The 13,689-nt window shown below is 40.1% G+C and overlaps 1 protein-coding gene across 1 annotated transcript; it reads right to left on the bottom strand.

Moving 5' to 3' along the window:
• Window positions 1–843: 843 nt before the first annotated feature.
• LOC149815201 (sulfate transporter 3.1-like) lies at window positions 844–13,485 on the bottom strand. The gene is made up of 12 exons (XM_089990496.1): window positions 13,170–13,485; window positions 12,385–12,592; window positions 11,078–11,249; window positions 8,188–8,253; window positions 7,094–7,207; window positions 5,954–6,070; window positions 5,467–5,593; window positions 4,711–4,997; window positions 2,834–3,024; window positions 2,091–2,176; window positions 1,554–1,630; window positions 844–1,341 (listed from the first exon to the last, which is right to left on the bottom strand). The coding sequence occupies exons 1-12, from the start codon at window positions 13,483–13,485 to the stop codon at window positions 1,132–1,134; spliced, it is 1,971 nt and encodes a 656-aa protein (XP_089846622.1). The 3' UTR covers window positions 844–1,131.
• Between the last annotated feature and the right edge of the window lie 204 nt (window positions 13,486–13,689).

The raw sequence follows: 13,689 nt of genomic DNA, 5'->3' as shown, positions 1-13,689 counted from the left end.
CCCACGCTGGGATGAGCCCCCAAACCCTCCTCCTGTAAGGGTAAAAACTTTGAATCAGGCTCCACAACAGTCAATGTGCAGGTCAGTCGGTGCTTGATGGAGCAATGTATGATCTTCTAATGGATATGCACAGAAGCAGAAATAGAAGGGAGAGAGAGAGAGTAAGAGGGTTGATGTTCATGGCCTCCTCCAGGGGAGATTTCTTTTTCGGATAATCCTCCAGTGCAGAGACTGGGTCTTAAATAACCATCTTCGGGGCACTTAAGTCTTTACAACCACTCCTTTTCAAGAACCGTCATTTTTTTTTTGCACCAATGGAGGAGAGGGTACTTAAGTCTTTGCAATCGCATCAAACTCCAACGCTAATTAATGCTGACAAACATGGGGATACGAGACGCACATGCTTACATACGTGGTGCTCTTTGGGACCCCGATCATGAGATGTAGCTAACTACCCTGTTCGGGGGGGGGGGGACATATAACCTGCTTCGTACTCTAGGCTAGGGTTCTCTGTTAATGAGTTTTTATAGAGGGCCCACTTATTAGAATTCGGGTCACCACATGTTAGGCCTCAGATCCCGCACCAAACAAACCAATTAAATCAACCCAAAAGATGAAAACCCCAAAAGAAACCAGCCCAAGGCCGTGGGCGCCCATGCACTTAACCGGGTGAGGGTAGGCCTAGGGTGAGAGCGTGGGTGAGTCCTCCCGAGCCGTGTCACCAGATGACTCATCATCCATTTTGGCAACAGGCAAACCAAAAGCTTTTTGTTTATAGCCAAGCAATAACAGAAACATCATAAAAGGAATCACTTGATTTTCAAGTAATGGCCATTTTAAAGATGGATTACTGTTGACATAAATGTTTTATTCAATTGGCATTGATGTCCTTATTCGTACCCACATCACACATACTATTTGATGAACTTTTTGTGATCACCCAAGTAAGCCATACAAGCAGACACTATTTTGGGGCCCACTATGCATTTTTGCATGCTAAAAACAATTATGTACAAGCGGCATGGCTTCACCATGCAAGTTCACTATCTTTGTGGAACCCTATGATCATTTCAGAAAATTTCATATATATATAACAAAAGGTGATTGTTTGCATGGTCCTATTCTTTGGACTCATGGGTTGTCTCTGTGACCAATGCCTTCGATGTCAACATAGTCATGGCCCTCAGGTGTTTTCCTTTGCTTTGTATTTTGCAGCATGAACTGACATTCTGATACTGCATCAGCCAGTGTTAGGAAAATCCAGTCAAGCCCAACAAATTCAGTGAAATTGGATAATGACAGCTTCTCCATAACCTCCCTTCCCGCGATGGTCAGTGCCAACTGCAAAGTGATTCACTAAAGCAGTTAATGTTTTGCTCATGCAGTAAGATACAAAGGATAAATTGTCATATCCTCATATGCATTTGATATCCCAGAAAGCATAACCAAGTTCATGAACTATAAATCTTCTACTGCTAATAGAAATAGTATAAGACAACGGATTTTGGATACTATATGATGTTAAAAATGCACCCTTGCACTTTGAACTTTACCTTGATTCCCCTTCTGTCTAGTGATTTCTTCAAATCTTCTAGCATATTAATTCCACTGGTATCAATGCTGGTTAATCCTGCAGGATGGAATTGGTTAATCTAGACCCCTCTACAATATCTTTTAACTCATAAATGGAAACAGGAGAAAAATATACATATAGATGCAAGATCTATAACTACCAAGGATGCATTTGGCATCAGTTGTATTTCGACGAGTCCATGAACTACAATATGGCTTAGCACTAGAGTCACTGGGGTTCACGAACTTGTTCATGTTTCACAGGACACCCAAATGAAACACATTGAAGGATTTTAAAGAATTTAAATTCAAAATTAGAATCAAGTAATTAGAAGTCTGCCTTATTATGGAGCATATATTTCAGGAAGTTTAGATCATACAATAATTTGATTAGGAAACTATGAGAACTGTTGCTCAAAATTTCCACCACAGCATTGTTAATTACAATGTTTAAAGGTTTATAGGCTTGCATTTGGAAAAAATCTCGATGCATATTAACTAGAATTCTCGATATTTACCAGTGATATTAAGTATTAAATAACTTAATTCACTTCCATTATGAGTTGCAATATATTCATCTTCTTCAGTTATCCACCTCCATATCCTGCACACAGTAAAAGCTAAACAGTTAGAAATGGATAAAAGAAGATTAACGTTTAAATTTGGAGTCATGAGATCAACTTAGATGCAGAAAAAGAATAAAGTACACTTTAAAAAGTATACGAATTGGTAAATCAGGGTTTTGATGTCCCACAGCTATAAAACAAGTAACTAACAACTAAAGGCTGTTAATAGGTCAGACCATGAGATAGCAATACCGCGCCCAAGACCTGCCTAGTATGTCGACTAGCAAGTTATTTGGTTGGTCCAGATTGTGTAAGACCTTAAGCACAGAAAGAGTGCATCCAACCAAATAAAGAAGTGCAGATCCAACCTATTGTAAAATTTCTAAAGAACAAAGAAAGAAGCCTGTTTGGGACCGATCAATGTTGAACCAAGCCATACCAGAAATGAATCCTTTTAGGTTCCTGTGGTTGTCATAGCCCACAGAGAATGTTCAACCAAATATATATATATATATATATATATATATATATATATATATATAGATAGATAGATAGATAGATAGATAGATAGATAGAACTTATATATACATGTACCTATGTATGTATGTATGCATGCATGTATAATTACAGTAATTACTGCAATAGTTAAATGATGATTACTAGCTCTTGCTTTGCTCCTTTGCTCCTTTGCTTACCGTTCCTTTAGGTATCCAGCATTTGCAAAGTAAACAGGTGAGCCCAACTGAAGAATTAGGATGCCAGGAATCCTAGTTGCATGAGGGTATTGCTCAATATCAGTGTAACTCATAGTGTCAGGTACACGGCCCAGTAACGTGGTATCTGGCCTAGCAACATAGAGAAGAGCTTTCACAATAGAGATCCCAACCTGCAAGATCAAGATATAAGCACAAGAAATTACTTACACAATGGCAAAAGCTTCTAATTCTACTTCTAAATAAAGCTCAATCTGGGCCCATCATAGGGATGTTAAGCCTGCAGTTATCGCCAGCATTCTCACCAATGCTGTGCATCATGCTATTCCTACTATGCTTTTGAGTGCATGTATCAATGCTGCATGACATAAAGCACTACTAGTAATGACTGAGTCCATCATGGAGCTGAGCTGGATCCATTGCCCGCTTGAGAGGTCTTATACTGAGTTACAGTTATAATAGAGTCCAAGTGCAAATGGGTGCTGCTGATGGTTTGATCTGGTACCGGAAACTCCACTTACATGTGGGAAACTCGTTTTCGAAACCCGACACCATGCATTTCTGAAACTTGTAGGAAACTTCTAAAAAAATATGGGAAACCCATTTCACATCCAGTGAGAAACCCATTTCACATCACATGGGAAACCTACTTAGATTATATGAGAAACTTGTTTCCCTTATTTGGAAAACATGTTTCCGTACATTTTTTGCAAGTTTTTCTTAAATAAATTTTTTTAATGAAATGTTGAGATATGTGTGTTATTCAAAATTGTAATTACTTATTTTAGTTGTAATCAATGTAATCATATATTTTATAAAATTTTCACTTTTTTTATTAATCCTTATAATATTCTTCGTCCGCATTGTCGACATTTTCACTTTTGCTCCACACACACACACACAATATATATATATATATATATATATATATATATATATATATATATATATATATATATATATATATATATATATATATATATATATATATAAACATGTTTCCCGTTTCACATGAATTTTAGAAAGTCTCGTTTCCCGTTTCTGTTTCCCATACGTTTCTTGTTTCCATGTCCCTACCTGAAAACCTTGGTTTGATCTCACTTCTGATCTAGAATCTCTAGATAAGGGACCTAAGCTTGTGTGAACATATGCATGTGTGTGTCAATGTCCAGCATTCAGCCATGATTAAATATCAAGGTTTGTTTTACCAGCTAAATGTGAGTCATATCCATCTTGATCTGGATCTGGTCAATATAACTTGCCTTAACGAACATGGATGGGATTGAATAAGATAGCTGGATGGTTGGGTCACACTTACATAACTGATGGGTCTTGGGTTCAAACCAACAACAGTTATCCCCAAACTTGCCTATCAAAGGACTCGGACCCAACCAACCTGATCGAAATCTGATAAAAATCTAATCGAATCTCAGTTGGAGTCCAGACTTGGTAAAACCCAGTAACTCACCTCAAGACTCCTAGTAGATATCCAAATTGCTTGACTACTCTTTTTTCCATGATAAATGGCCTGAAATCTCTTAAGGGATCTTGACACTGTATAGGTCCTAAGTACACCTCCCACAACAGAGTTAATGATTCAGGTTGGCAAACAATAGATGCCTCAAAACTCCCTCAACTTGAGCGTTAGCTGGGGACATCTTAATTAACCAAAACTGTGCATTGTGTGCCCATGATAGACTTGTGCTGAGTGATCTGAAATGGCCCTGCACCTATTCACTCGTAATCTTTTTGTGCATCTAACTGACTTAATTGCATCAAGTGCCAAATTGGCTATGCTTCCATACCAAGCATTTTTAATCAGCTAATATATCTTCTTGGGGACTAGTCAGATGTCTCACCGAGATCATAAGGCCTACATCCATGCTAGCAAAGATGACACCAATGAACGCAGAGATGCAGATGCAGAAATCAAACTTGTCGACACGAAAGAGATGATAAGCTTCCTTTATATTGATCAGGCCGAGCATGGCAGATGTTATGATTGCTGATAAGACCACCAGGGGAATGTGTTGGAATAGAGGGGTCAGAAACAGGAGTGTCAACATCATTCCAATAGCCATGACAATGTTCGAAGCCGCTGTCTTGCAACCAGCATTGTAGTTCACAGCCGACTTCGAAAATGGTCCTGTAAATTTTGAAAGGACCAGATGTAAGAATAGTCAAGCATGAACTTGAATGTGCAATAAAAAAAAATTTATGAAGACTTGAATTAACACATCTTGAGTAAGAGAAATTCAATCTGAAATTTATCAGGCAAGGCCTTGCTTAATGTCCTGTGTCCACTAGACATCATGGAACTTGATGACATGGTCTGATACATTCAAGTCAATCCTAGCCCAAACTTAACCATGGCTGTGGTCAAGTTGCTCATATTTTAGCTGTGGTTCTCAGATCAACTAAATGCAAACATGAGCATACAAACACAGACACACCCATAGTCCTTGGTCAACTTCGTGCTTATAGTGTTTGGTTATGCCACTTATTAGTTCATTTCATACACACACACACACACAGAGAGAGAGAGAGAGAGAGAGAGAGAGAGAGAGAGAGAGAGAGAGAGAGAGAGAGAGAGAGAGAGAGAGAGAGAGATGTGCCTGTTGTCAAGTAGCAAGAGGTCCAAGAGCCAACAATATTCATCATCCCAAACGCTATCATTTCCTTGTTTCCATCAATTTGTTCGTGTTTAAATATGGCAAGGCTTCTTCCAACAGCAATACCTTCCTGTATTACAAGAAAAACAGTCAGGATGCATGAATACCAGTATGATTATAACTAGTATGGTTGTCAATGGCTATGATGTACCACAAAATATTAGTCGATTTCTCCATTCAGCTAAGAAATCCAACATCAATATATGCATTTTTTTTCATCAGACTTAGTCCTTGGACTGAACCTACACCATGACCTTGGTCTTGCAATAAAAGCAATAATTTAGATCCAAACTTGACTCGGACCAGAAAAGTCTTCCAATCCACAAGGAAAAAGCGCTCTTTTAAGTCCTAATTGAGATTCAAGAAAAAAAATTCTCCTTTCCAAAAGCACCACACAAACAATGAATGAATAAGAGGCTAAGTTTCTAACCGCTAGGGCCAGGAATCCTGTTATTATCCCAGCTTGCAATGTGGCACCAAAGTATTTCGATTGAAAATTTAAATCTGCTATTGACAAGGGATTCAGTCCTTTCTTCAACTGGCCAACCTGCAAACAGTAACCTGCTTGATCAAATCACTACAAGAAAAAGAGAACACTTCTTGTCAAGAACACTAACAGAGTTCAAACTCCATGGACATGGTTCCTTGTGGGACACCAAAGATCCATATTCCACTAGTCATAGGCATAGGGCATAGAGTCAGCCAGTTGGGCATTTTATTTCATGTAATTGAGAATTTTGAACATAGCAGCCACAATCATGAGGAAAGAGAACTCTTAGCTATTGGGATGTGGAAGCTAGTTGAGCATATATATCAGCCATGAACTCCCACACATTCAAATCCAAATCTTGATTCATTTTAAATAAAGGGTATGAAGATGGTGCTTTTATGCATCTTGGTGAAAGGGAAATATGGAGAAATTTGGCCTTTTTTGTTTTAGTGAAGCCTTCCTTTAGACTATGTGGGGAAGTTTGTATTTTTGTCAATTAATCCAAATAAGGCATGACAAGAACATCTAAAATCAAGGAAAAATATTCAGATTTTGAATTCTTACAACAACAACAACAACAACAACGCCTTCATCCCAAACAATTGGGGTCGGGCGATATGAACATTTTGAATTCTTACTAGCAGAAGGAACATCATAAGTTCAAATTGATTTAATTTCATGTAGCAATTGAATGCAACCAAATGGTTAGATTGACTAGCCTTGGCATTAAGTTCTCATTTTCCCACTCACAAATTGCTCATGATCTGTATATGCAGCACAAGTGCAAAAACCATTCTTTCTAATGACAAATGCAAGTAAAAATTGTACTAGTTAGGCGGTTAGTAAGGTGTTACCATCACAGATCTGCTTAGTGAACTATCCAAGGCCCATTATCAATGAGCAGCTTGTCCAATGCAATTTTTATCATGTTTTGCCATTCAAACATTTCTTCAAAAAGTAACTTTGCAGTTGTTTTGATGTCCTATTCATTACTATAATTATTAAATATGATGATACAATTCTTTTTTTATCTTTAATTTTCAGAAGGAAAAAGCATGAAGTGAAAAGAGATAATCTTACAATTGGAACTCCATGGTTCTCAGCATGAGTAAGATACACTAGAATGCTTCCTAGTATCACAGACAGCAATGGAGAGATGGCTGAAATCCAAAACAGCCGCGGTCTCCTCTTACTCTGTAGCCATTTTTGAAAGACATCAATGCAAAGGATTATCAAAGAAAAAATAGATTGAGAAATTTGCCCACTACCATGCTGCATGCCGAAAAGTAGATTGGCTCTCTCTCTCTCTCTCTCTCTCTCTCATGGGACAAACCACTATTATGGTCTGGACGTCCTGTTACAGGCCGTGAGGTGCTATCAGGAAGGAAGAACAGGTGCAATGTGATTGCACACTATTGGTGTGCTGCTGCTGCACCTGATCTAGGGGTGGCAAAACCTGACACGACCCGCCAACCCGCCTCTTAGGCGGGTTCGGGGGTTTGGCTTAAACTAACCCATTTAATAAACGGGTTGACCCGCCTAACCTGTTTATTAAATGGGTCGGGTTCGTGTTAGGGGTATGCCAACCCGCCAACCCGGCTGACCCGTTTAATAAACGGATTAGGCAGGCGGGTCAACCCATTTACCCAAACCCGACCTGCCAACCCGCCCGCCAACCCGTTTACCCGACCCGCCCGCCAACCCAACCGCTAAGCCGCGAACCCGTTTACCTGACCCAACCCGTTTATTAAACGGGTTGGTGGGTCGTGTCGGGTTATCCGTTTAATAAACGCCTCGGGTTCGAGTTGAGGTATGCTGACTCGCCAACCCGCCGGGTCGACGCTCCAACTCGCCAACCCGACCCGATTGCGGTCCTGATCACCCACCATTTGCTGTTGGGCCCCACAGCTGATAGGGTTGATCAGGTGCAGCAGCACATAGAAAATGTGCAATGTGATTGCACCTGATCCTCCCTTCATTTCATGACTCCTGAATTGAATATAATGCACAAATCTTGTACCTGAATTTATGATTACATGAACCTCATAATCATGCACACTTCATGGGAATATGACAATATATTATTAATTTAGTCGGCTAATCTCAATATATATGATTAATACTTAAACATGGAAAAAATAAACAAAGAAAGATGGTTCTGGTTAGATCATTACTATATAGCGTGCCGTAAGAAGGAAGAAAAGGAATACGACTCCGAGCACCCCACACTCCCATCTCCACTGCAAGCCGTAAAGTGTAAAATTAGTTCATATCTACACAAAATGATCGCTAAGGGCGTGCTTGAAACGAAGGACAAAACCTGCTCAAAGACAAAGCAGCACCGTGGCTTGTCGCGCATTTGGTTACCACACCGGTCCGGGGACAAAACTGTCCAGGCTTCTTTTGTACTGGAAAACAGCTGTTAGGCAGCTTTTGTCCAGGTTGTTAAACACACCCTGGGGGCTTTTGTGGGTTATCCAACAACGACTTATTTTCCTCAAAAAATGGAAAGAAAAACTTCCTGCCAAACTAAAACTTTCCTGTTTGATAACAGGCCCCACACAGCTATGAAACGCCCCCTAAGTAGGGCTGGTAAACAAGCTGAACCAGGAGTCTGAAGTGTTCAAGATTGGGTCATTCTTGTGGCAAGTCATGCCGGGTTAAAGCTCATAATGAGTCTGAGTTAAACGAGCAGAGTTCGATCTGACTTGTTTATAGAAAAAATACATTGACTTAGAGCTGAAATAAGTCAAACTAAAAAAGTTACATATAAAATATATTTTTTAATACCCAAGGAGCTTATACAATCCGAGCACCTATTGTTCATATTCAGCTTGTTAAGCCTATTTTATGAGTTTGAACAGCCTCCTTATGAGCATAACATGAGCAACTCTCCTTGTTTCTCAGCCCTATCCCTTGGGGCACGTTTGAAAGAGAGAAAAACTCACATAGGAAAAGAAAATTTTGCCTATGAGAGTTTTTGTTATGAGAAGTTTTTCATTTTTTTTGCTTGTTTGTATAGCATGGGAAAAACAGTGGAAAAATGTGAAAAAAATGAGAGAGAAGAAGAGGAGGGTGGTGGTGAGATGGGTGGTAGGAAGTGTAAAAATATTTTTTTCTCTTGATAGAAAATATTCCTCCACCCCCATGAAAGAATTTCTCTTTTGGAAGGGTCAAAAAATCCTAAAGGATTTTCCATTTTGCATGACTTTTCCTACATCTTTCTCGATGGCATAGGTGTACAAGAGTGTAAAAGAAGATGAAGTTTGCCATCAAAGGTTGAAGATAAATAACTTAATCTAAGGATCCATTTGGGTGGGGTGGGGTGGGGTGGGGTGGGTTGAGAAGAAAACACCGTTTGCTTGTGTTGCCTAGACATGGTTTTGCTAAATTTTAATGTTCCAAAATGTGGTGTTGGGATGGAGTGTTGCCATGAATATTCTGTTGTCAAGGCTAGGGGTGGCAATCGTGTCGGGTTGGCGGGTCGACCCGATGGCTTGGCGGGTCAGCATACCTCAACCCGAACCCGACCCGTTTAGTAAATGGGTAACCCAACACGACCCGTCAACCCATTTAATAAATGGGTTGGGTCGGGTAAACGGGTTCTCAGGTTCACGGGTCAGGTTGGCGGGTGGACGGGTTGACGGGTCGGGTTGGCAGGTTGGCAGATGGGTTGACGGGTTGACCCACCCGCCTAACCTGTTTATTAAATGGGTCAGCCGGGTTGGCGGGTTGGCGTACCCCTAACACGAACCCAACCCGTTTAATAAAGGGGTTAGGCAGGTCAACCCGTTTATTAAATGGGTTCATTTTTTCCAAACCCGAACCCACCTAAGAGGCGGGTTGAGGGGTCGTGTCAGGTTTTGCCACCCCTAGTCAAGGCGGTGCTTTTGGCAACACCGTTGGCCTCAAACACTAGGGGGTGCTCTTTGGGGAAGCCGCAACATAATGTTACACAAGTATTGCTTTTGAAAAGCTTTGTAAAAATAAATAAAACAATTTCAGTCCACCTCAAAGACTTCAATATTCCGCCACTGTAAAGAAATAAAACTAAAGGATGGGCAGAATTTGCCAATATCATAAAAGTATATAATGGGTAGGTGCGAAATGATACGTGCTAAGCCAGTTTTTCATGTTTTTTTCGTATTTTTTAAATTCTGATAATGTGATCTATGCACTTGATTTTATAGGGATATCAGCTTGAAGTGTTCAATTCAGAGACATGTGGGTTTATATAAGGTTCAAAAAATCAACCGTCTAAAATTTTTGAGACCCAAAATATAGTTTTTCATCGAAAACACATGATCTAGGTGTGGATTTCTTATAAATCGATCATGCCCAACACATTTATGGGGTCAGAATTGCTAAAAAAAAAACACGGAAAGAGCAGAAAACACCATTTAGCACGTATCAATTCAGCACCAACCCATTTCTCTCTCTCTCTCTCTCTCTATATATATATATATATATATATATATTCTGAAGTCTAAAAGTCTAGAAAATGTAGCAATCAACGAAGGCAAGAAATTGTTTTGGTATGTTCGACTAAATAAAAGCAGTTGATAGGTGCCCACGGGTCCGGATCCGGTGCAACCACATGACATAAATTTTGTGCAGTAAGCACCTGATCGCCTGTTCCCAAGACGGAGGGAGATCAGGTTTTTAATGCACAAATATTTGCGCAATCATGCACCTAATCTTTTCACAGTGCCCACAAGGAAAAAAGATCTAGTGCCATGCGATGGAAGTGTGCTGCTGATCGCCCTTAGTCATTTGCTTCGGCCCCACAATTGACAGGCCCTATCTCCAAGATGAAGGAAGATAAGTGCAGCGGCACACTAAAAGTATGCCATCAGATGGCACGATCCTGCCTCGCCAACTACAAGGGCATTGTTCACCTGGTAAAAGCGAATTGTGAAAGCCACCACATTAACAAGATGTCACAAGTTCGAAACCCTCAGAGAGTGTCCCTTGCCCCAAAGTCGAAGCTTGGCCTACTCCCTGATAAGTAAGGGTAACTTTAAAGGTTTTACTAACTGAAGGCAAGCCAAGGGAAAACAATACCTCATCGGTCTGAGAGAAAACAGACCGCATGACTGAAACCATATCAGTTTTACGAGTAAACTTGGTCAATCCAAGCATGCCTTTGAGCTGCTGAAGAATGATGATCGTGGCCGTCCCCCCCATGAATCCAACGATCGTTGCATGGGAAAGAAAGTCTACCAGTATCCCAAGCCTACGAAAAGAGTGAAGTCAACGGAAACTAAGCCAGCTGACCAAGATAATGAGTTTGGCAGCAATCAATGTGTAAAGACATTGCATTCATTACTCAAAAATTAGTGATTTCTGGTGGGGTAAGGGGTGTCAATGGGTTGGGTTTGACCTGGACCCGTACCAAACCGTATAGGGTCAGGGTTTGGTGATAAATAAAAAGGCACTATTAAAATACGGGTTGGACCAGAAAAGTTCAATTCATATATGGATCCAGGTATGGTTTGCGAATTTTTATACCAGAACTGGGGGGCCTGGCCGGAGTTTCAACCTGGACCAGATCAAGATACTTCAATCCAGATGGATCTGGTGGACCGATATTCTGATTAGGTATGGATCAAGCTCAACAAGGACCAAATCCAGATTCAACCATGAAAACCTTCTAGGTGCTGAATTAATGATCGAGATCATAGTCACAAACATCGGCCATTTTATGAAAAAATCTCCTGATTTTATCATGAGATTGCTAACAACTGATATAATCCCGGGAAAACACAATATTTTCAAATAGAGATTGCTAAAACCTGGTATAATCCCAGAAGAAAATGATATTTTCAAATATCGCCATTTTGTAAAATATCATGTTTACATCGCGATATTATGATCATGCTAATAATGTGATATTTAGATTTTTTTATTTTCACTACTACTCATATTTTCATGAATTCTTTTTGTATTTTCTAAACTAAATATACTTGTATTTAAAAAAAACAAAAAACTTTTTCTTTTATTGCAAGATTTTTCTTTGTTGAAAAAATGGCGATAATGGGATTTGTGACTATGATCGAGAGTTTGTGGGCTCACTAGAGTGTTTGCAACTAATTAGTTGGATGTAAATCAGCTTTTCCCGAAGGAGGGACTTGGCAACAGGCCAGACCTGGTCAACTTGGAGCGTCAATTTGATGGGCCGGACCAGCCCATGGACACACACACACACACACACACACACACACACACACACACACACACTCAAAACTGTGCCGAAAACAGATCTATAGGCCGAGGCCCAATTGGGGCCGACCCAACCAGACTGAGCAGTCCATGGCCATAGGGTGCGTGACCCGTTGCCCACCCTTACTTTTGAGTAATGAAAGTCTTACCTAAAGAAGCCCAATGTGGCTTGGAGAATGCCAGAAATTAGTGTGGAGGTGAAGATCAAGTTGAGATAGAGGGTTGGCTCTTTTGTGGGTGAGGCCACCTGCCCTATTATGGAGGACATGAGGAGAGAAGCTGCGGCCACCGTCCCAACGGCCACGTTTTTGGAGCTGCCCAACATTGCATAAATGAGAGGTGGTACAAAACTCGAATCTGCACAAGAAGGGTGCTTATTAATTGGTGTAACATGCGAGAGAGAGAGAGAGAGAGAGAGAGAGAGAGAGAGAGAGAGAGAGAGAGAGAGAGAGAGAGAGAGTGTTAATTGGTCACAAATCTCGTTATATCGGGATTATTTTTCTCGGCAAAGAAAAACTTAACAATGAATTTTAAAAATTGTTTTCTCAGGAAGATATTGGTATATTTAAATTTTAAAAGTGTATAAGAGAATATATGAAATATAAAACATTAAAAAAATTAAAAAAATTGTAAAAAAATATAAATATTGGGTTAAAAAATAATAACATTGAGGTAAAAAATGATTGTTTTAAAAATAGGTGAGGTTTTGGGAATAAAGTGTTTTTTTAATTATATCAAATATTTTAAAAATCTTGCAATAAAACCACAAGGTTTTCAAAAAGGGCGGATATTAATTTGTAATTATGGTTTTAATATAGTCATTCAAACATTCCGATTTTGCACCCACACACACGAGCGAGAGAGAGAGAGAGAGAGAGAGAGAGAGAGAGAGAGAGAGAGAGAGAGAGAGAGCACCAAGAAAAAAAAAACTCACAGAGACCAACCACCGACGGTACACTGGCCAACTTAGCGTAGCTGATGCCCTGTGGGATGGCGAGGCTTGTTATGGTTATCCCGGACACAAGGTCTGCCTTCAACATCCCCATATTATATCTCGGACCCCACTCCAATATGGGCAGGAAGTAGCGCAGCACCAACGTCGCTTTCCGGCAGATCGTCCGGCCCTCGAGTTGCCGGAAAGGATCGTCGGCAAAGAACGTCTCCTTGAACGACGATCTCAGCACGGCCACGAACCCTCTAGGCGCCGGCATCCAACCTTTTCTTATGCCTTCTTCCTCTCTGTTGCTCATGCCTGCCTTTTGGCCAATTCTCAGGGAAATTGATATATATATATATATATATATATATATATATATATATATATATATATATATATATATATATATATATAGAGAGAGAGAGAGAGAGAGAGAGAGAGAGAGAGAGATTGGATTAGCACAAGAAAAACCGCAAAGCAAAACGGGATATTTAACCAAGGGCCGGTGTGGCCCACA

This window comes from Nuphar pumila, chromosome 15, assembly GCF_984573655.1.
Source record: "Nuphar pumila chromosome 15, dmNupPumi1.hap1.1, whole genome shotgun sequence".
NCBI lineage: Eukaryota > Viridiplantae > Streptophyta > Magnoliopsida > Nymphaeales > Nymphaeaceae > Nuphar > Nuphar pumila.
This window is presented reverse-complemented; position numbering and strand designations above follow the sequence as displayed.